The following is a 21,954-nucleotide window of genomic DNA, read 5'->3' as shown; positions in this document are numbered from 1 at the left end:
CAGACAGCTAGGAGACAAGTCATGCTGAGACAAGTAACCCCCCCATGGTGCTCTCCTATTGTCTACACTACAGGAGTTCCATGTCACCCCACCCTTATCTTCTAGCCATTATCTCTTTCCTTTACCTCATCCATTTGAAGCAAACAGGTAAACTGACCAGGAAATGGGATAATCCTGATACAATACAAGACAGGTGATAGCCCATTACCTATGACTCATGGAGTAATGGCCGTTTGGCTTTCTGATAACCCTGACAAAAGGAAATATGTTGACACCATTTCAGTCCAGGATATAGTAATTAACTCTTTATCTGTATTCACTGACTGTGAGACAGAGCAATACACAGGGAGAGGCCAGAACTTGGGTTTTACTGTATAAATATCTTGTGAAGCTGTACCATTGCGGAGGTTTCATTTTAGCCCTTGACTGAGTGAAACTTACCCCTTGCGAGCAAGTAAATTAAAAGGGAAACTTCCATCGGAGCTGTAAGTGTCGGAGTCATTCTTTTCTGAGGTCGAGATTTCGACACCATGCAGTACACAGTTTTTTTACTAGGGACAGCAGAGGATCTTGGCTGGTCCAAGTCCTAATCTGGCGGGTCGTGACAGGTGATTTATCATTTTCAAACTCTTCCATGACCATCAACAAGTCTGCAGGCTGCTCCACCATTAACAAGTTTGTAGGCTGCGCCATTTCCACCCCCGTGGTGGGCAATGGTAGCCGACTGAGAGCATCCGCACAGTTCTCGGTGCCTGGCCTGTGGCGGATGGTATAGTTATACGCTAATAGCGCGAGTGCCCACCTTTGTATACAGGCTGAGGCATTAGTATTTATCCCCTTGTTTTCAGCAAACAGGGATGTGAGGGGCTTGTGATCGGTTTCCAGCTCAAATTTGAGGCCAAACAGGTACTGATGCATTTGCTTTACCCCGAACACACACGCTAATGCCTCTTTCACACCCGACTCCGTACGACGACGCATCATATGCTAGCACAAGTCTTTTACACGGGTTATACAATACAAGCAGCTTGTTGGAGCATAAAATGTTTCGGGCTTTCTCAAAAGCAATTTTTTTTTCCCATACCCAGTTCTCACCTTTACGCAATAACACATGTAGGGCTCTAAGAGGGTGCTTAACCCCGGTAGGAAGTTACCAAAATAGTTGAGGAGTCCCAGGAACGACCGCAGCTCCGTGACGTTCTGTGGCCTGGGCATGTTCCTGATAGCCTCTGTGGGCCGAATGCCACCCGCCGCGATCTTTCTCCCCAAAAACTCCACTTCTGTTGCCATGAAGATGCATCTCGACCTCTTCAGCCACAGCCCTACGCGATCCAGTCGCTGGAGGACCTCCTCCAGGTTTTGTAGGTGCTCGGCGGTGTCCCGACCCGTGACCAATATGTTGTCCTGAAAGACCACCGTGTGTGGTACCGACTTGAGTAGGCTCTCCATGTTTCTCTGGAAGATCGCTGGAGCCGACCGAATTCCAAACGGGCATCTGTTGTAGATCAACAGTCCCTTGTGCGTGTTGATGCAGGTGAGGCCCTTCGAAGACTCCTCCAGCTCCTGCGTCATGTAGGCCGAAGTCAGGTCGAGCTTGGTGAACGTCTTGCCTCCTGCCAACGTTGCAAATAGGTCGTCTGCCTTAGGTAGCGGGTATTGGTCCTGTAGCGAGAAACGATTAATAGTTACTTTATAATCGCCGCAAATCCTGAGCGTGCCATCACTTTTGAGTACTGGAACAATGGGCTGGCCCACTCGCTGAATTCCACTGGGGAGATGATGCCCTCGTGTTGCAGCCTGTCCAGCTCGATTTCCACTCTCTCCCTCATCATGTGAGGTACCGCTCGCGCCTTGTGGTGAATGGGTCGTGCCTCTGGGACCAAGTGGATCCGCACCTTCGCCCCGGAAAAGTTTCCAATGCCTGGCTCAAAAAGGGAAGGAAATTTGTTAAGAACCTGGGTACATGAGGCCTCATCGACATGTGATAGCGCTCGAATGTCATCCCAGCTCCAGCGGATTTTGCCCAGCCAGCTCCTTCCAAGCAGTGTGGGGCCATCGCCCGGGACAATCCAGAGTGGCAGTTCGTGCACCGTGCCCTCGTAGGTGACCTTGACCATGGCGCTGCCCAGGACAGTGATGAGCTCTTTGGTGCACATTCTCAGTTTCGTGTGGATGGGGCTCAGGGCTGGTCTGAATACCTTGTTGTACCAGTCTCTCAAACATCTTTTTACTCATGATGGATTGGCTAGCGCCAGTGTCCAATTCCATGGCTACGGGTAAGTCATTCAATTTTACGTTTAGCATTATAGGTGGACATTTCGTCGAAAATGTGTGCACCCCGTGTACTTCAGCATCTGCCTCCTCTCTGAGGCTCGAAATTGCTTTGATCCACCATGGACCGATCTTCCTCTGCCACGTGGTGGTTAGCAGGTTTTGCAGAGCTTGCAGCTCGTCTGCAAGCTCGTTGGAGGTGCCCCATTGTTCCACAGCTCTTGCAAACATACCCTTTGAAGCGGCATGAATAGGCTGAATGGAAGCCTGCACAACGCCAACAAGGTGTGAATTGCCTTGCGTTCATCCTTTGTTGGGGACTCTGAGTCATCTAGGTCACCTGAGGCCTGCTGGCAGTTGCAGACTCATGGGTTCTGCCCTGTACATTTCTGCTCGCAAACAGAATTAATTAATTCCAGTTAATTTATGAACATTGCGAACACTTGTGTGCTGAGAGATTTGTTTGGTGTTATCACTGGTGGACATAAGCGCCTGTGCTATCGCAATGGCCTTACTGAGGGTCGGTGTCTCTACAGTCAAAAGTTTTCGTAGGATGGTCTCGTGGCCAATGCCCAGTACAAAACAGTCTCTGAACGTTTGCTCCAGGTAGCCATCAAACTCACATTGTCCTACAAGTCGCCTTAGCTCAGCGACATAGCTCGCCACTTCCTGACCTTCAGATCGCTGGTACGTGTAGAACCGATACCTCGCCATCAGCACACTCTCCCTCGGGTTAAGATGCTCCCGAACCAGTGTACACAGCTCCTCATACGACTTATCTGTGGGTTTCACCGGAGCCAGAAGATTCTTCATGAGGCTGTAGGTCGGTGCCCCGCAGACTGTGAGGAGGACCGCTCTCCTTTTTGCAGCGCTTCCTTCTCCGTCCAGCTCGTTGGCTACAAAGTACTGTTCTAGCCGTTCAACATAGGCTTCCCAGTCCTCACCCTCTGAGAACTTCTCCAGGATGCCCACAGTTTGCTGCATCTTTGCGTTGGATTCGTATACTCGTCGCCAGTTATTGTGTTCCTAACACAGATGAGGCTGCACACAGGGAGGTTAAAGTAACAGTGACCTCAGTCTTTATTAAGACACTCCAGAGTGTGGAACAGGCCTTAGGGGCCGGCTTATATACAGTGTTCCCAAGGGATGCTGGGATCCCTTGGGACTTCAGGGGATGCGCTCCCTGGTGGCGGAAGATGGGAGTACATGCTTTACAGATACACAACAGTCCGCATAGAAACATAGAAAATAGGTGGAGTAGGCCATTCGGCCCTTGGAGCCTGCACCGCCATTCAATGAGTTCATGACTGAACATGCAACTTCAATACCCCATTCCTGCTTTCTCGCCATACCCCTTGATCCCCCTAGTAGTAAGGACTACATCTAACTCCTTTTTGAATATATTTAGTGAACTGGTCTCAACAACTTTCTGTGGTGGAGAATTCCACAGGTTCACCACTCTCTGGGTGAAGAAGTTTCTCCTCATCTCGGTCCTAAATGGCTTACCCCTTATCCTTAGACTGTGACCCCTGGTTCTGGACTTCCTCTACATTGGGAAAATTTTTCCTGCATCTAACCTGTCTAAACCCGTCAGAATTTTATACGTTTCTATAAGATCCCCTCTCATTCTTCTGAACTCCAGTGAATACAAGCCCAGTTGATTCAGTCTTTCTTGATAGGTCAGTCCCGCCATCCCAGGAATCAGTCTGGTGAACCTTCGCTGCACTCCATCAATAGCAAGAATGTCCTTCCTCAAGTTAGGAGATCAAAACTGAACACAATATTCCAGGTGTGGCCTCACCAAGGCCCTGTACAACTGTAGCAACACCTCCCTGCCCCTGTACTCAAATCCCCTCGCTATGAAGGCCAACATGCCATTTGCTTTCTTAACCGCCTGCTGTACCTGCATGCCAACTTTCAATGACTGATGTACCATGACAGCCAGGTCTCGTTGCACCTTCCCTTTTCCTAATCTGTCACCATTCAGATAATATTCTGTCTCTCTGTTTTTACCACCAAAGTGGATAACCTCACATTTATCCACATTATACTTCATCTGCCATGCATTTGCCCACTCACCTAACCTATCCAAGTCACTCTGCAGCCTCATAGCATCCTCCTCGCAGCTCACACTGCCACCCAACTTAGTGTCATCCGCAAATTTGGAGATACTGCATTTAATCCCCTCGTCTAAATCATTAATGTACAGTGTAAACAGCCGGGGCCCCAGCACAGAACCTTGCGGTACCCCACGAGTCACTGCCTGCCATTCTGAAAAGTACCCATTTACTCCTACTCTTTGCTTCCTGTCTGACAACCAGTTCTCAATCCACGTCAGCACACTACCCCCAATCCCATGTGCTTTAACTTTGCACGTTAATCTCTTGTGTGGAACCTTGTCGAAAGCCTTCTGAAAGTCCAAATATACCACATCAACTGGTTCTCCCTTGTCCACTCTACTAGAAACAGGGACTGTGGTTCTCGTATTGGACTGTTCAGTCACCTAAGGACTCACTTTTAGAGTGGAAGCAAGTCTTCCTCGATTCCGAGGGACTGCCTATGATAATGATGATGTTGATGATTCTTTGTTACATACGGAAACCAAAACTGTACGCAGTACTCCAGGTGTGGCCTCACCAATACCCTGTGCAGTTGTAGCCCTGTAGGTTACGGCACTTCGAGCACACATCCAGATGTGGTTAGGGTTTCTGCCTCTACCACCCTTTCAGGCAGTGAGTTCCCCCCCAGACCCCCATCACAAGACGTTCCCCCTCAAATCCCCTCGAAACCTCCCCCCAATTACTTTCAATCTCTGCCCCCTGGATGTTGACCCCTCTGCCCAGGGAAACAGGTCCGTCCTATCCCCTCTATCCAGGACCCTCATCATTTTATACACCTCAATCAGGTCTCCCCTCAGCCTCCTCTGTTCCAAAGAAAACAACCCCAGCCTCTCCAATCTTTCCTCATCGCTAAAAATCTCCAGTCCCGGCAACGTCCTGGTAAATCTCCTCTGTACCCTCTCCAGTACAACATCCTGGTAAATCTCCTCTGTACCCTCTCCAGTACAACATCCTGGTAAATCTCCTCTGTACCCTCTCCAGTACAACATCCTGGTAAATCTCCTCTGTACCCTCTCCAGTACAACATCCTGGTAAATCTCCTCTGTACACTCTCCAGTGCAACATCCTGGTAAATCTCCTCTGTACCCTCTCTAGTGCAACATCCTGGTAAATCTCCTCTGTACCCTCTCCAGTGCAACATCCTGGTAAATCTCCTCTGTACCCTCTCCAGTGCAACATCCTGGTAAACCACCTCTGTACCCTCTCTAGTGCAACATCCTGGTAAATCTCCTCTGTACCCTCTCTAGTGCAACATCCTGGTAAATCTCCTCTGTACCCTCTCCAGTGCAACATCCTGGTAAATCTCCTCTGTACCCTCTCCAGTGCAACACCTTGGTAAATCGCCTCTGTACCCTCTCCAGTGCAACATCCTGGTAAATCTCCTCTGTACCCTCTCTAATGCAACATCCTGGTAAATCTCCTCTGTACCCGCTCGAGTGCAACATCCTGGTAAATCTCCTCTGCACCCTCTCCAGTGTAACATCCTGGGAAATCTCCTCTGTACCCTCTCTAGTGCAACATCCTGGTAAATCTCCTCTGTAACCTCTCTAGTGCAACATCCTGGTCAATCTACTCTTTACCCTCTCCAGTGCAACATCCTGGTAAATCTCCTCTGTACCCTCTCCAGTGCAACATCCTGGTAAATCTCCTCTGTACCCTCTCTAGTGCAACACCCTGGTAAATCTCCTCTGTACCCTCTCCAGTGCAACATCCTGGTAAATCTCCTCTGTACCCTCTCCAGTGCAACATCCTGGTAAATCTCCTCTGTACCCTCTCTAGTGCAACATCCTGGTAAATCTCCTCTGTACCCTCTCCAGTGCAACATCCTGGTAAATCTCCTCTGCACCCTCTCTAGTGCAACACCCTGGTAAATCTCCTCTGTACCCTCTCCAGTGCAACATCCTGGTAAATCTCCTCTGTACCCTCTCCAGTGCAACATCCTGGTAAATCTCCTCTGTACCCTCTCCAGTGCAACATCCTGGTAAATCTCCTCTGTACCCTCTCCAGTGCAACATCCTGGTAAATCTCCTCTGTACCCTCTCCAGTGCAACATCCTGGTAAATCTCCTCTGTACCCTCTCCAGTGCAACATCCTGGTAAATCTCCTCTGTACCCTCTCCAGTGCAACATCCTGGTAAATCTCCTCTGTACCCTCTCCAGTGCAACATCCTGGTAAATCTCCTCTGTACCCTCTCTAGTGCAACACCCTGGTAAATCTCCTCTGTACCCTCTCCAGTGCAACATCCTGGTAAATCTCCTCTGTACCCTCTCCAGTGCAACATCCTGGTAAATCTCCTCTGTACCCTCTCTAGTGCAACATCCTGGTAAATCTCCTCTGTACCCTCTCCAGTGCAACATCCTGGTAAATCTCCTCTGCACCCTCTCTAGTGCAACACCCTGGTAAATCTCCTCTGTACCCTCTCCAGTGCAACATCCTGGTAAATCTCCTCTGTACCCTCTCCAGTGCAACATCCTGGTAAATCTCCTCTGTACCCTCTCCAGTGCAACATCCTGGTAAATCTCCTCTGTACCCTCTCTAGTGCAACATCCTGGTAAATCTCCTCTGTACCCTCTCTAGTGCAACACCCTGGTAAATCTCCTCTGTACCCTCTCTAGTGCAACATCCTGGTAAATCTCCTCTGTACCCTCTCCAGTGCAATCACATCCTTCCTGTAATGTGGTGACCAGAACTGCACGCAGTACTCCAGCTGCGGCCTGCCTAGGGTTTTATAGAGTTCGAGCATAACCTCCCTGCCGTGACTCCCTCCCCTGTCCACCCCATAGGCTCCTGACTCAGTATTGATCGATTAGGGGGGGGGGCGGGAGGCATTTGATCCGATATTCCCCCCACCACCGACCAGGCTCACCATTTAGCAGCTGTTGAATACGGTCGAGGGCACTGTTCTGTCCCAGCAGCAAACTGCCCAGAATCCACGTCAAACCCACGGTCAGAAGTATCACCACGATCCTGAGTGGCCCTGGGATCGAGAGAGGGGGAGAGGGGGAGAGAGAGTCAAGTCACTCCGAAACCCAAGTACCCCAGTGTTATACAGTGACAGACCTGTACCCACCAGTACTGTACCCCAGTGTTATACAGTGACAGACCTGTACCCACCAGTACTGTACCCCAGTGTTATACAGTGACAGACCTGTACCCACCAGTACTGTACCCCAGTGTTATACAGTGACGGACCTGTACCCACCAGTACTGTACCCCAGTGTTATACAGTGACAGACCTGTACCCACCAGTACTGTACCCCAGTGTTATACAGTGACAGACCTGTACCCACCAGTACTGTACCCCAGTGTTATACAGTGACAGACCTGTACCCCCCAGTACTGTACCCCAGTGTTATACAGTGACAGACCTGTACCCACCAGTACTGTACCCCAGTGTTATACAGTGACAGACCTGTACCCACCAGTACTGTACCCCAGTGTTATAGTGACAGACCTGTACCCACCAGTACTGTACCCCAGTGTTATACAGTGACAGACCTGTACCCACCAGTACTGTACCCCAGTGTTACAGTGACAGACCTGTACCCACCAGTACTGTACCCCAGTGTTATACAGTGACAGACCTGTACCCACCAGTACTGTACCCCAGTGTTATACAGTGACAGACCTGTACCCACCAGTACTGTACCCCAGTGTTATACAGTGACAGACCTGTACCCACCAGTACTGTACCCATGTTATACAGTGACAGACCTGTACCCACCAGTACTGTACTCCAGTGTTATAGTGACAGACCTGTACCCACCAGTACTGTACCCCAGTGTTATACAGTGACAGACCTGTACCCACCAGTACTGTACCCCAGTGTTATACAGTGACAGACCTGTACCCACCAGTACTGTACCCCAGTGTTATACAGTGACAGACCTGTACCCACCAGTACTGTACCCCAGTGTTATACAGTGACAGACCTGTACCCACCAGTACTGTACCCCAGTGTTATACAGTGACAGACCTGTACCCACCAGTACTGTACCCCAGTGTTATACAGTGACAGACCTGTACCCACCAGTACTGTACCCCAGTGTTATACAGTGACAGACCTGTACCCACCAGTACTGTACCCGTGTTATACAGTGACAGACCTGTACCCACCAGTACTGTACTCCAGTGTTATAGTGACAGACCTGTACCCACCAGTACTGTACCCCAGTGTTATACAGTGACAGACCTGTACCCACCAGTACTGTACCCCAGTGTTATACAGTGACAGACCTGTACCCACCAGTACTGTACCCTAGTGTTATACAATGACAGACCTGTACCCACCAGTACTGTACCCCAGTGTTATACAGTGACAGACCTGTACCCACCAGTACTGTACCCCAGTGTTATACAGTGACAGACCTGTACCCACCAGTACTGTACCCCAGTGTTATACAGTGACAGACCTGTACCCACCAGTACTGTACCCCAGTGTTATACAGTGACAGACCCGTACCCACCAGTACTGTACCCCAGTGTTATACAGTGACAGACCTGTGCCCACCAGTACTGTACCCCGGTGTTATACAGTGACAGACCTGTACCCACCAGTACTGTACCCCAGTGTTATACAATGACAGACCTGTACCCACCAGTACTGTACCCCAGTGTTATACAGTGACAGACCTGTACCCACCAGTACTGTACCCCAGTGTTATACAGTGACAGACCTGTACCCACCAATACTGTACCCCAGTGTTATACAGTGACAGACCCATAACCACCAGTACTTTGCTCGGGAGTAAAATATTTTCTCACCTGCCAATCTCATGGTGGTACAGGGACCAGCAGCGAAGGGCGGGAACAGATAGCCAACCTGTAAGGGCACAGAGAGTCGGTTAAAGGGGCAGAGGGGGGCGTCGAGCCGACAGCCACCGGTCATGTGCGTCGGTACCCCAATCTCCGGAGATTCCGGTCAGCCGACCGGATGAGGGTCGTGCCGGCCACTCGGCTATTCGACTTCAGTCGGCACCACGCCCAGTCCAATCCCGCCACTCGAGGTTCACGCAGTATCCAGCCGGACGGGGAGGGCGGTGGTGGGACCAGACAGGCTATTCGACTGCAGGAGGGGTGGGGCACCGCAGAGCATTCCGTCCGCGGCCGCACCCAATGAACCCGCGTTGATATTCGGCCGCGTCAGGCCCCGCAGCTCAACTCTCCCGCGTTTACCAAGTCCACCTGCACTCCCCCCACCCCCAGGCAGGATAGTCGGCAGCAAGAGGCAGCACCGGCTTCCTACATTCTTGCCTTCCACCCCAATACCCAAAGAATCCACCCCCCCGCCCGCTGCTGCAGGACATTCAGCTACTGTGTGTGGGGAAGGGAGGGGTCTGTTTTCTCTCTGAGGGGAGGGACAGCCCCCTCACTCCTTCCCCTCCCCCCAAACCCCTCTTCACTCTTTCCCCTCCCCCCAAACCCCCCTCACTTCTCCCCCCAAAACCCCCTCACTCCCCCCTCCACCCCCAAAACCCCCGCACTCCCCCCTCCACCCCCAAACCCCCCTCACTCCCAAACCCCCCTCACGCCCCCCCCACCCCCAAACCCCCCTCACGCCCCCACCACACCCAAACCCCCCTCACTCCCAAACCTCCCTCACCCAAACCCCCCTCACTCCCAAACCTCCCTCACCCAAACCCCCCTCACTCCCAAACCTCCCTCACCCAAACCCCCCTCACTCCCAAACCTCCCTCACCCCCAAACCTCCCTCCCAAACCTCCCTCACCCCCAAACCTCCCTTACTCCCCCCCATCCCCAAACCTCCCTCACCCCCAAACCTCCCTCACCCAAACCCCCCTCACTCCCAAACCTCCCTCACTCCTAAACCTCCCTCACCCCCAAACCTCCCTCACCCCCAAACCTCCCTCACCCCCAAACCTCCCTCCCAAACCTCCCTCACTCCCCCCCAAACCTCCCTCACCCCCAAACCTCCCTCACCCCCAAACCTCCCTCACTCCCCCCCATCCCCAAACCTCCCTCACCCCCAAACCTCCCTCACTCCCCCCATCCCCAAACCTCCCTCACTCCCCCCCATCCCCAAACCTCCCTCACTCCCCCCCCATCCCCAAACCTCCCTCACTCCCCCCATCCCCAAACCTCCCTCACTCCCCCCCCATCCCCAAACCTCCCTCACTCCCCCCCATCCCCAAACCTCCCTCACTCCCCCCCATCCCCAAACCTCCCTCACCCCCAAACCTCCCTCACTCCCCCCATCCCCAAACCTCCCTCACTCCCCCCCCACACCCAAACCTCCCTCACTCCCCCCCATCCCCAAACCTCCCTCACTCCCCCCCATCCCCAAACCTCCCTCACTCCCCCCCCACACCCAAACCTCCCTCACTCCCCCCCCATCCCCAAACCTCCCTCACTCCCCCCCCATCCCCAAACCTCCCTCACTCCCCCCCATCCCCAAACCTCCCTCACTCCCCCCCCACACCCAAACCCCCCTCACTCCCCCCCACCCCCAAACCTCCCTTACGCCCCCCCACCCCCAGGCAGGATATTTCAGCTACAGGAGGTAACACAAACCCTGTGAATACCTCTCCCCAGAACCCCCTCACTCCCTCCCTCTCTCTCTCTCTTACCAACCACCTACCCCTCGGCTACAGGAGGCAGCACACACCCTGTAAATAGCTCTGAGTGTGTGGGGTGGGTGGACTCTCCTCTCTCTCTGGGGTTTGTGACAGCCCCCTCACTCTCCCACTAGCCCCAGAACCCCCTCCCTCTCTCTTACCAACCTCCTACCCCTAGGCAGGACATTCGGCTACAGGAGGCAGCACGCACCCTGTAAATAGCTCTGTGTGTGGGGTGGGTGGATTCTCCTTTCTGTCACGGGGGTTGGGACAGAGCCCCCTCACTCCCTCACCCCCTCACCCCCTCACCCCCTCACTCCCCCACTCCCCCACTCCCCAGACAGCCCGCGCCTCACTGACCTGCTCCGCCGCCGCGGGAAGTGACGCTCCGCGCGCCCGCCCCCCCGCCACCCAGGCGGTAGGCCCCGCCCCCGCCCATTGGCCGGCTGCCTTCCTCCTCCCGCGCCCATTGGCCGGCTGCCTCCGCGAGGGTGGAGGGGGCGGTGTCCGAGCGGAGGGGGCGGTGTCCGGGCTCCTTGGCGTCACAAAGGGAGCTCCTGCAGTGGGCGCGGCCAGGGGGCGCAGCCAATCACAGTGCGGGGCCAGGCTAGAGCCAATCAGGCAGCAGGGGGGGGGCGGGGCCTGTCTTAAAGGGGTCAATTAGGGTTCAATGGGGATTATTGGGGGTGAATAGGGATTATTGGGGTAAATGGGGGTTATTGGGATTTAATGGGGATTATTGGGGTAAATGTGGATTATTGGGGTTTAATGGGGATTATTGGGATTTAATGGGGATTATTGGGGGTCAATGGGGATTGTTGGGGTAAATGGGGGTTATTGGGGTTTAATGGGGATTATTGGGGGTCAATGGGGATTGTTGGGGTAAATGGGGGTTATTGGGGTTTAATGGGGATTATTGGGGATTATTGGGGATCAATCTGTGTCATTGGTGTTTAATGTACATCATACAATCGTACAGGACCGGAGGCCATTCAGGCCATCGTGTCCTGTCTCGGAGAGCAATCCATTCACAAATTGTATTTATATAGCGCCATTAATGTAGAGAAACGTCCCACGGTGCTTCACAGGAGAATTATGTGGCAAAGAATTTGACACCGAGCCACAAAAGGAGAAATTGGGGCAGGTGACAAAAAGCTTGTACAAAGAGATAGGTTTTAAGGAGGAAAGAAAGGCTGAAAGGTTTCGAAAGGGAGTTCCAGAGCTTGGGGCCCAGGCAACAGAAGGCACGACCACCGATGGTGGAGCGATTATAATCAGGGATGGTCAGGGGGGCAGAATTAGAGGAGTGCAGAGATCTCGGGGGGTTGTGGGGTTGGAGGGGGTTACAGAGATAGGGAGGGGTGTAGGGGCTGGAGGGGGTTATAGAGATAGGGAGGGATGTAGGGGCTGAAGGAGGTTACAGAGATAGGGAGGGGTGCAGGGGCTGGAGGAGGTTACAGAGATAGGGAGGAGTGTAGGGACTGAAGGAGGTTACAGAGATAGGGAGGGGTGTAGGGGCTGAAGGAGGTTACAGAGATAGGGAGGGGTATTGGGGCTGGCGGAGGTTACAGAGATAGGGAGGGGTGTAGGGGCTGGAGGGGGTTACAGAGATAGGGAGGGGTGTCGGGGCTGGAGGAGGTTAGAGAGATAGGGAGGGGTGTAGGGGCTGGAGGAGGTTACAGAGATAGGGAGGGGTGTAGGGGCTGGAGGAGGTTACAGAGATAGGGAGAGGTGTAGGGGCTGGAGGGGGTTACAGAAATAGGGAGAGGTGTAGGGGCTGGAGGAGGTTACAGAGATAGGGAGGGGTGTAGGGGCTGGAGGGGGTTCCAGAGATAGGGAGATGTGTAGGGGCTGGAGGAGGTTACAGAGATAGGGAGGGGGCGAGGGCCATGGAGGGATTTGAAAACATGGTTGACAATTTTGAAATTGAGGCATTGCTTAACCAGGAGCCAATATAGGGGGTGATGGGTGAGCGGGACTCGGTGCGAGTTAGGACATTGGAGCGCCGCACTGTCGGAGGGGCAGGACATTGGAGCGCCGCACTGTCGGAGGGGCGGTACTGAGGGAGCGCCGCACTGTAGGAGGGGCGGTACTGAGGGAGCGCCGCACTGTCGGAGGGGCGGTACTGAGGGAGCCCCGCACTGTCGGAGGGGCGGTACTGAGGGAATACCGCACTGTTGGAGGGGCTGTACTGAGGGAGCCTCGCACTGTCGGAGGGTTGGTACTGAGGGAGCCCTGCACTGTCGGAGGGGCAGTACTGAGGGAGCCCCGCACTGTCGGAGGGGCGGTACTGAGGGAGTGCCGCACTGTCGGAGGGGCAGTACTGAGGGAGCGCCGCACTGTCGGAGGGGCAGTACTGAGGGAGCGCCGCACTGTCGGAGGTGTCATCCGCAAATTTAGAAATTGTGTTCTTGATTCCAAAGTCTAAATCATTGATATAAATTGTGAACAACGGTGGTCCCAGCACTGATCCTTGTGGAACACCACTGCCCACCTTCTGCCCCTGTGAATAGCTGCCCTTTACCCCCACTCTCTGCTTTCTGTCTTGGGGTCAGCTAGCGATTCATTCTGCTACTTGTCCCCTGACTCTGCATTCTCCCACCTAAGTGTTGTGTATGTATAATATAAATATACTCCCTGTAAACTCAGTGTACAGTAACATAAGACAACTGTATGTACCTTCACACTGTATACACTATGCCTTCACCACAAGAGGGCGCAACTGGTGGAGACCTAGAGGTCACCTGTACACGACAGGTATAAAATGGAGCTCACCTCACTGTACCCTCACTCAGGAGCTGCAATAAATGGACTAAGGCCACCACAGTTCCAGTACAATATCTTACCTCGTGGAGTCATTACTGGAGTGCTTACAGACACAATAATAAGAACAAAAGAAACAGGGGCAGGAGTCGGCCATTCGGCCCCTCGAGCCCGCTCCGCCATTCAATAAGATCGCGGCTGATCTGATCTTGGGCTCAGCTCCACTTCCCCGCCCGCCCCTTCACTCTCTTATCGCTCAAAAATCTGTCTATCTCCACCTTAAATATATTGAATGACCCAGCCCCCCACAGCTCTCTGGGGCAGAGAATTCCACAGATTCACCAGAAGCAATTCCTCCTCATCTCCGTCCTAAATGGGCGGCCCCTTATTCTGAGACTATGTGCCCCCTAGTTCTAGATTCCCCCATTGACTTTGTTCGCCAGTCCATTGTGGGTTATCGAAACCAAGGCCTTTTGAACATCTAAATATATTACATCTACTGCATTACCCTTGTCTACCCTCTCTGTTACCTCTTCAAAAAATTCAATGAGGTTGGTCAAGCAAAACTTTCCCTTTTGAAAAACAGGTTTAGCATGACTTCTCTACTGTTCAATTCCCTCCTGTATGGCTCAGAGACGTGGCCCATATACAACAGACACCTCAAGTCGCTGGAGAAATACCACCAACGATGTCTCCGCGAGATCCTACAAATCCCCTGGGAGGACAGACGCACCAACGTTCACGTCCTCAACCAGGCCCAACATCCCCAGCATCGAAGCACTGACCACACTCGACCAGCTCCGCTGGGCAGGGCCACATTGTCCGCATGTCCCCCCAGACACGAGACTCCCAAAGCAAGCGCTCTACTCGGAACTCCTTCACAGCAAACGTGCCAAAGATGGGCAGAGGAAACGTTACAGGGACCACCCTCAAAGCCTCCCTGATAAAGTGCAACATCCCCACCGACACCTGGGAGTCCCTGGGCCCAGAGACCAGTCCCGCCCTCAGTGGAGGAAGTGCATCCGGGAGGGCGCTGAGCACCTCGAGTCTCGTCGCCGAGAGCGTGCAGAAACCAAGCGCAGGCAGCGGAAGGAGCGTGCGGCAAACCAGTCCCACCCTCCCCTTCCCTCAACCACTGTCTGTCCCACCTGTGACAGGGACTGTGGCTCCCGTATTGGACTGTTCAGCCACCTAAGGACTCACTTTAAGAGTGGAAGCAAGTCTTCCTCGATTCCGAGGGACTGCCTATGATGATAACTGTTCAATTCTATCCCTCTAGAAATAAACCACAGGGCCTGGTAGCTTTTTTTCATGACCTTGTGGCCTTATATTTTCTCTCCTTATTCTTTCTACCAAAATGTATCACCGCATTGTTCCGCAAAACCAGAGAAACAGCCAGAGCGAGGAGCAGGATTCAATCTTTTTGACATTATTTTAATGGGGAACTTGGCACACGTTCACAATCGCTCACATTTCATCCTCAGTAAGTCGAGGGCATCGGACAAAATGGCACGGTTATTGGCCACGCACACGCTGGTCTCTGGATCAGGCACAAGCTGCAATAGGTCAGCCCCGCCCCCCCACCCAGACAGGGGCACCAGCCCCTTCCCGGGGCAACTCGCTCCGACCTTACACAGTCAGGTATCGCTCACAACATACAATAAATTACAGGCTTTTACCCCCTCAAAATAAGGCAGGGTTATCAGAGGCACACATCGCACAACAGGAGGCAGCAGGTCATCAAGCAGGCAAACATCCCCCACCTCACCGTGCGAGAGAGAGAGAGAGAGAGAGAGAGAGAGAGAGACAGAGAGAGACAGAGAGAGAGAGAGAGAGAGAGAGAGAGAGAGAGAGACAGACAGGGAGAGAGGGAGGGAGGAAGGGAGGGAGGAAGGGAGAGAGAAAGAGAGGGAGACAGAGCGAGAGAGCGAGACAGAGAAAGACAGAGAGAGAGACAGATAGAGAGAGAGAGAGACAGAGAGAGACAGAGAGAGAGAGAGACAGAGAGAGAGAGAGACAGAGAGAGAGAGAGACAGAGAGAGAGAGAGAGAGAGAGACAGAGAGAGCGAGAGAGAGAGACAGAGAGAGAGAGAGAGAGAGACAGAGAGAGAGAGAGAGACAGAGACAGAGACTGAGGCAGGGAGAGAGGGGGAGAGAGAGAGAGAGAGGGAGAGAGAGAGAGTGAGGGAGAGAGAGAGGGAGATAGAGAGAGAGACAGAGAAAGAGACAGGGAGAGAGACAGATAGAGAGAGAGACAGAGAGAGAGAGAGAGAGAGAGACAGAGAGAGAGAGAGAGAGAGAGAGAGAGAGAGAGAGAGAGGGAGAGAGAGAGAGTGAGGGAGATAGAGAGAGGGAGAGAGAGAGAGAGACAGAGAAAGAGACAGGGAGAGAGAGAGGGGGAGACTGCAGGGCGGACGGGGGCAGAGGTGGGGGTCGGGGAGAGACGAGACTGCTGTTGCCAGGCAGTGAGGAAAGCTGCAGGTTGCGGGGGGGGGGGGGTGGTGAAGTGGGTCGTGTCGATTTGCTGCGAGGTGGGGAATGCCCTGACACGTGCCCAGTACAGCAGCATCTCCCGGGCTCAGGGAGTCATACAGCAGGAGTGGCAGGAGGGAGGTGGGTCCGTACAGTCTCAGAACAAACGTCTTGTTCATGGTTCTTTCTGCGGTTAATTCGCCAGTTACCACAGCTGGGTCTCCCTGATCTCGGAGATTATCTGACACGATCGCTGCAGCGCCTGTCAGGAGGGAAGGAAGACACATTGATGAGCAATCCTCCCGATCATCACCCTCCCTCCCCAGAACCCCGCCCCAGGGGGAAGTACCCTCGACTCAGGGGAAGAACCCTGCCCTTATTGAGGGGTGGTACTGAGGGAGCACTGCGCTGTCGGAGGGGCAGTACTGAGGGAGCCCCGCACTGTCGGAGGGGCAGTACTGAGGGAGCGCCGCACTGTCGGAGGGGCAGTACTGAGGGAGTGCCGCACTGTCGGAGGGGCAGTACTGTCTGAGGGACTGTACTGAGGGAGCCCCGCACTGTCGGAGGGGCGATACTGAGGGAGCACTGCGCTGTCGGAGGGGCAGTACTGAGGAAGCGCCGTACTGCACTGTCGGAGGGGCAGTACTGAGGGAGCGCCGTACTGCACTGTCGGAGGGGCGGTACTGAGGGAGCGCCGTACTGCACTGTCGGAGGGGCAGTACTGAGGGAGCGCCGTACTGCACTGTCGGAGGGGCAGTACTGAGGGAGCGCCGTACTGCACTGTCGGAGGGGCGGTACTGAGGGAGCGCCGCACTGTCGGAGGGGCAGTACTGAGGGAGCGCCGTACTGCACTGTCGGAGGGGCAGTACTGAGGGAGCGCCGTACTGCACTGTCAGAGGGGCAGTACTGAGGGAGCGCCGCACTGTCGGAGGGGCAGTACTGAGGGAGCCCCGCACTGTCGGAGGGGCGGTACTGAGGGAGCCCCGCACTGTCGGAGGGGCAGTACTGAGGGAGCGCCGCACTGTCGGAGGGGCAGTACTGAGGGAGCTCCGCACTGTCGGAGGGGCAGTACTGAGGGAGCCCCGCACTGTCGGAGGGGCGGTACTGAGGGAGCCCCGCACTGTCGGAGGGGCGGTACTGAGGGAGCCCCGCACTGTCGGAGGGGCGGTACTGAGGGAGCCCCGCACTGTCGGAGGGGCAGTACCGAGGGAGTGCCGCACTGTCGGAGGGGCGGTACTGAGGGAGCGCCGCACTGTCGGAGGGGCAGTACTGAGGGAGCCCCGCACTGTCGGAGGGGCAGTACTGAGGGAGCCCCGCACTGTCGGAGGGGCGGTACTGAGGGAGCCCCGCACTGTCGGAGGGGCAGTACTGAGGGAGCCCCGCACTGTCGGAGGGGCAGTACTGAGGGAGCGCCGCACTGTCGGAGGGGCAGTACTGAGGGAGCCCCGCATTGTCGGAGGGGCAGTACCGAGGGAGTGCCGCACTGTCGGAGGGGCTGAGCGCTGGGGTGTGCTTTAAGCTTTCCGCCTCACCTTCAGCATGTTCGCGGCCTCCGTGCGCTGGGTTGCCATGTCCTCCGACTCGGTCAGCAGCCCGCCCAGGAGCTGCGACTTGTACAGCCGTCCCACCAGCTCACTCTGCATATTGTCCTTCACGTGGTTGACCAGAAAGTGCATCACCGTCTTCGGGACACTGCCAAACAAGGGTGGCAGAGCAACGAGAAGTCAAATCTGACTGACCGCGTGCAAAAGGGCGTTTCGCTAACCTCTGCACCGCTCACTCACAAACCTGTGTTGTGTCGTGCCCTGGTGAGACCACAGCTGGAGTACCGTGTACAGTTTCTGTCATGTATTTGCTTGGTGGGTTCTTTGCTGAACAACTCAGAGCAGCACATTGCTACTGAGAACTCGCTGGTTCAATAGCCAAAGGTTTAACAATCACACGACACATTACCGGTTCAGCCACAGGGCTCACAACCAGCTGCCCCATCGTGAATCCCCCCCGCCGAACCCAACGGGCCGGGGTTTTATTGAGTCTTGTCAACATCACGTGACTGGCCACGCCACTCCCTACTCAACAGCTCGACCACTATTTGCAAGGGACATTCAATCAGGGGCCCGCTTTTAGTAAGGGCACGAGAACCCATATAAAACTTTTAACGGAAACTTGAATCACACTAAGATGTGTTGCCGGGGGTGATGGCGCACTCCAGTCCCTCCGGCGCCCACCTCTCGCGGAAGGCCGCGAGCGTACCGGTGGACACCGCGTGCTCCGTCTCCAGGGACACCCTGGCTCGGATGTAACCGCGGAAGAGAGGCAGGCAGTCGGGGCTGAACGACCCCCTCGACTGCCCGCTGCGGTACTGAGGGAGCGCCGCACTGTTGGAGGGACAGTACTGAGGGAGTGCCGCACTGTCGGAGGGACAGTACTGAGGGAGTGCCGCACTGTCGGAGGGGCGGTACTGAGGGAGCCCCGCACTGTCGGAGGGGCAGTACTGAGGGAGCGCCGCACTGTCGGAGGAGCAGTACTGAGGGAGTGCCGCACTGTCGGAGGGGCGGTACTGAGGGAGCCCCGCACTGTCGGAGGGGCAGTACTGAGGGAGTGCCGCACTGTCGGAGGAGCGGTACTGAGGGAGCCCTGCACTGTCGGAGGGGCAGTACTGAGGGAGTGCCATACTGTCGGAGGGGCAGTACTGAGGGAGTGCCACACTGTCGGAGGGGCAGTACTGAGGGAGCACAGGACTGCGCTGTCGGAGGGGCAGTACTGAGGGAGCGCCGCACTGTCGGAGGGGCAGTACTGAGGGAGCGCCGCACTGTCAGAGGGGCAGTACTGAGGGAGCGCCGCACTGTCGGAGGGTCGGTACTGAGGGAGTGCCGCACTGTCGGAGGGGCGGTACTGAGGGAGCGCCGCACTGTCGGAGGGGCGGTACTGAAGGAGCGCCGCACTGTCGGAGGGGCGGTACTGAAGGAGCGCCGCACTGTCGGAGGGGCGGTACTGAGGGAGCGCCGCACTGTCGGAGGGTCGGTACTGAGGGAGTGCCGCACTGTCGGAGGGGCGGTACTGAGGGAGCACCGCACTGTCGGAGGGGCGGTACTGAGGGAGCGCCGCACTGTCGGAGGGGCGGTACTGAGTGAGCGCCGCACTGTCGGAGGGGCGGTACTGAGGGAGCGCCGCACTGTCGGAGGGGCGGTACTGAGGGAGTGCCGCACTGTCGGAGGGGCAGTACTGAGGGAGTGCCGCACTGTCGGAGGGGCTGTACTGAGGGAGTGCCGCACTGTCGGAGGAGCGGTACTGAGGGAGCCCTGCACTGTCGGAGGGGCAGTACTGAGGGAGTGCCACACTGTCGGAGGGGCAGTACTGAGGGAGTGCCGCACTGTCGGAGGAGCGGTACTGAGGGAGTGCCGCACTGTCGGAGGGGCAGTACTGAGGGAGTGCCGCACTGTCGGAGGAGCGGTACTGAGGGAGCCCTGCACTGTCGGAGGGGCAGTACTGAGGGAGTGCCACACTGTCGGAGGGGCAGTACTGAGGGAGCACAGGACTGCGCTGTCGGAGGGGCAGTACTGAGGGAGTGCCGCACTGTCGGAGGGGCGGTACTGAGGGAGCGCCGCACTGTCGGAGGGACAGTACTGAAGGAGCGCCGCACTGTCGGAGGGGCGGTACTGAAGGAGCGCCGCACTGTCGGAGGGGCAGTACTGAGGGAGCGCCGCACTGTCGGAGGGTCGGTACTGAGGGAGTGCCGCACTGTCGGAGGAGCGGTACTGAGGGAGCACCGCACTGTCGGAGGGGCAGTACTGAGGGAGCGCCGCACTGTCGGAGGGGCAGTACTGAGGGAGCGCCGCACTGTCGGAGGGGCGGTACTGAGGGAGTGCCGCACTGTCGGAGGGGCGGTACTGAAGGAGCCCCGCACTGTCGGAGGGGCGGTACTGAGGGAGTGCCGTACTGTCGGAGGGGCGGTACTGAGGGAGCCCCGCACTGTCGGAGGGGCTGTATTTCGGGATGAGACATTAAACCGAGGCCCCGTCTGCCCTCTCGGGCGGATGTAAAAGATCCCGGGGCCACTATTGGAAGAAGAGCAGGGGGAGTTCTCCCCGGTGTCCTGGGGCCAATATTTATCCCTCGACCAACATCACTAAAACAGACGATCCGGGTCATTATCACATCGCTGTGTGTGGGAGCTTGCTGTGCGCAAGTTGACGTTTCCCACAATACAACAGTGAGCGCACTTTTAAAAAAAGGCTGTGAAGTGTGTCGGGGCGACGGGTGGTCGTGAAAGGGACTAGACAAATGCAAGTCTTTTTACGTCTTTCTGTCAGTCAGAGACTCGTGCAAAGCTGGTTTTACAGTACTTGCACTGGAGGCAGTTCAGAGAAGGTTCACTCGGTTGATTCCGGGGATGAGGGGGTTGCCTTATGAGGAAAGGTTGAGGAGGTTGGGCCCTGTACCCATTGGAGTTTAGAAGAATGAGAGGTGATCTTATTGAAACGTATCAGATTCTGAGGGGGGCTGGACAGGGTGGATGCAGAGAGGATGTTTCCCCCTCGTGGGGGAATCTAGAACTAGGGGGCACATAGTCTCAGAATAAGGGGGCCGCCCATTTAGGACGGAGATGAGGAGGAATTTCTTCCGGTGAATCTGTGGAATTCTCTGCCCCAGAGAGCTGTGGGGGTCTGGGTCATTGAATATATTTAAGGGGGAGATAGACAGATTTTTGAGCGATAAGGGAGTGAAGGGGCGGGCGGGGAAGTGGAGCTGAGCCCAAGATCGGATCAGCCGCGATCTTATTGAATGGCGGAGCGGGCTCGAGGGGCCGAATGGCCGACTCCTGCTCCTATTTCTTCTGTTTATGATGTGTCACGGCCCACCAGCTGTACACCCACCTGTCCCGGAGATCGCTGGGTGCTTCCCCCCACGGCCCACCAGCTGTACACCCACCTGTCCCGGAGATCGCTGGGTGCTTCCCCCCACGGCCCACCAGCTGTACACCCACCTGTCCCGGAGATCGCTGGGTGCTTCCCCCCACGGCCCACCAGCTGTACACCCACCTGTCCCGGAGATCGCTGGGTGCTTCCCCCCACGGCCCACCAGCTGTACACCCACCTGTCCCGGAGATCGCTGGGTGCTTCCCCCCACGGCCCACCAGCTGTACACCCACCTGTCCTGGATGCTCTTGCGAACGATGAGGAAGTAGGATTTGATGAGGCGCTGTATGACCTCACAGTCGCGCTGCTCCCTCAGGCTGAGCCGACGAGAGACGGGCACCGGCTGGAAGGGAGGGAGGGAATGGTTAGGACAGGCCCGGCATACGACCCACCGCCCTCTCCCCATGGGAGCCGCAGCTCCGAGCGGGCACCTCCCGGCCTCAATCCTCACACCCCTCTGGCTTTGGGAAGGTGGGTAGGGGGGCGGGGACCGAATCGCCCAGACGCCTGGAGGTGGGGTTGGGGGAGGGGGGAGGGGAGAGAGTGAGAGGGTTATCAGAAGTGAGGCTGGCACCCGGCCCACTCAATCAGCAGTGCCCCCGGTATCAGTATCACCCCCCCGCCCCCCCCCGCAGTATCCGCCCCCCCGCAGTATCCGCCCCCCCCCCCAGTATCCGCCCCCCCACTCCAGTATCCACACTCCCCCCCCCAGTATCCACACCCCCCCCCCCAGTATCCACACTCCCCGCCCCCCCCCCCAGTATCCACAACCCCCCCCCCCCCCAGTATCCGCCCCCCCCCCCCCCAGTATCCACACCCCCCCCCCCAGTATCC

The 21,954-nt window shown here is 55.9% G+C and overlaps 2 protein-coding genes across 8 annotated transcripts in view; both read right to left on the bottom strand.

Moving 5' to 3' along the window:
- The window catches only part of LOC139240631 (protein FAM3A-like), a 34,739-nt gene extending 23,394 nt beyond the window's left edge, over nucleotides 1-11,345 (bottom strand). The window contains exons 1-3 of one of the 3 annotated variants that reach the window (XM_070869197.1): nucleotides 11,327-11,345; nucleotides 9,156-9,213; nucleotides 7,258-7,368 (exon numbers count right to left, since the gene is read on the bottom strand). In XM_070869197.1, the coding sequence (XP_070725298.1) occupies nucleotides 7,258-7,368; nucleotides 9,156-9,168 (124 nt within the window). In that variant the 5' untranslated portion in view covers nucleotides 9,169-9,213; nucleotides 11,327-11,345. Of the gene's footprint in view, nucleotides 1-7,257; nucleotides 7,369-9,155; nucleotides 9,596-11,177; nucleotides 11,197-11,326 lie in introns of those variants that run through there. The other 2 variants (XM_070869196.1, XM_070869195.1) reach the window with 2 other exon arrangements.
- Nucleotides 11,346-15,142: 3,797 nt separating this feature from the next.
- The window catches only part of LOC139240629 (dynamin-1-like protein), a 46,906-nt gene continuing 40,094 nt past the window's right edge, over nucleotides 15,143-21,954 (bottom strand). For 4 of the 5 annotated variants that reach the window (XM_070869192.1, XM_070869190.1, XM_070869188.1 and 1 more), the window contains 3 exons: nucleotides 21,354-21,463; nucleotides 17,734-17,893; nucleotides 15,143-16,463 (listed from right to left, as the gene is read on the bottom strand). In XM_070869192.1, the coding sequence (XP_070725293.1) occupies nucleotides 16,407-16,463; nucleotides 17,734-17,893; nucleotides 21,354-21,463 (327 nt within the window). In that variant the 3' untranslated portion in view covers nucleotides 15,143-16,406. The remainder of the gene's footprint in view (nucleotides 16,464-17,733; nucleotides 17,894-21,353; nucleotides 21,464-21,954) is intronic. The other variant, XM_070869191.1, reaches the window with a different exon arrangement.

This window comes from Pristiophorus japonicus, chromosome 32 (genome assembly GCF_044704955.1).
Source record: "Pristiophorus japonicus isolate sPriJap1 chromosome 32, sPriJap1.hap1, whole genome shotgun sequence".
NCBI classification, from domain to species: domain Eukaryota; kingdom Metazoa; phylum Chordata; class Chondrichthyes; family Pristiophoridae; genus Pristiophorus; species Pristiophorus japonicus.
This window is presented reverse-complemented; position numbering and strand designations above follow the sequence as displayed.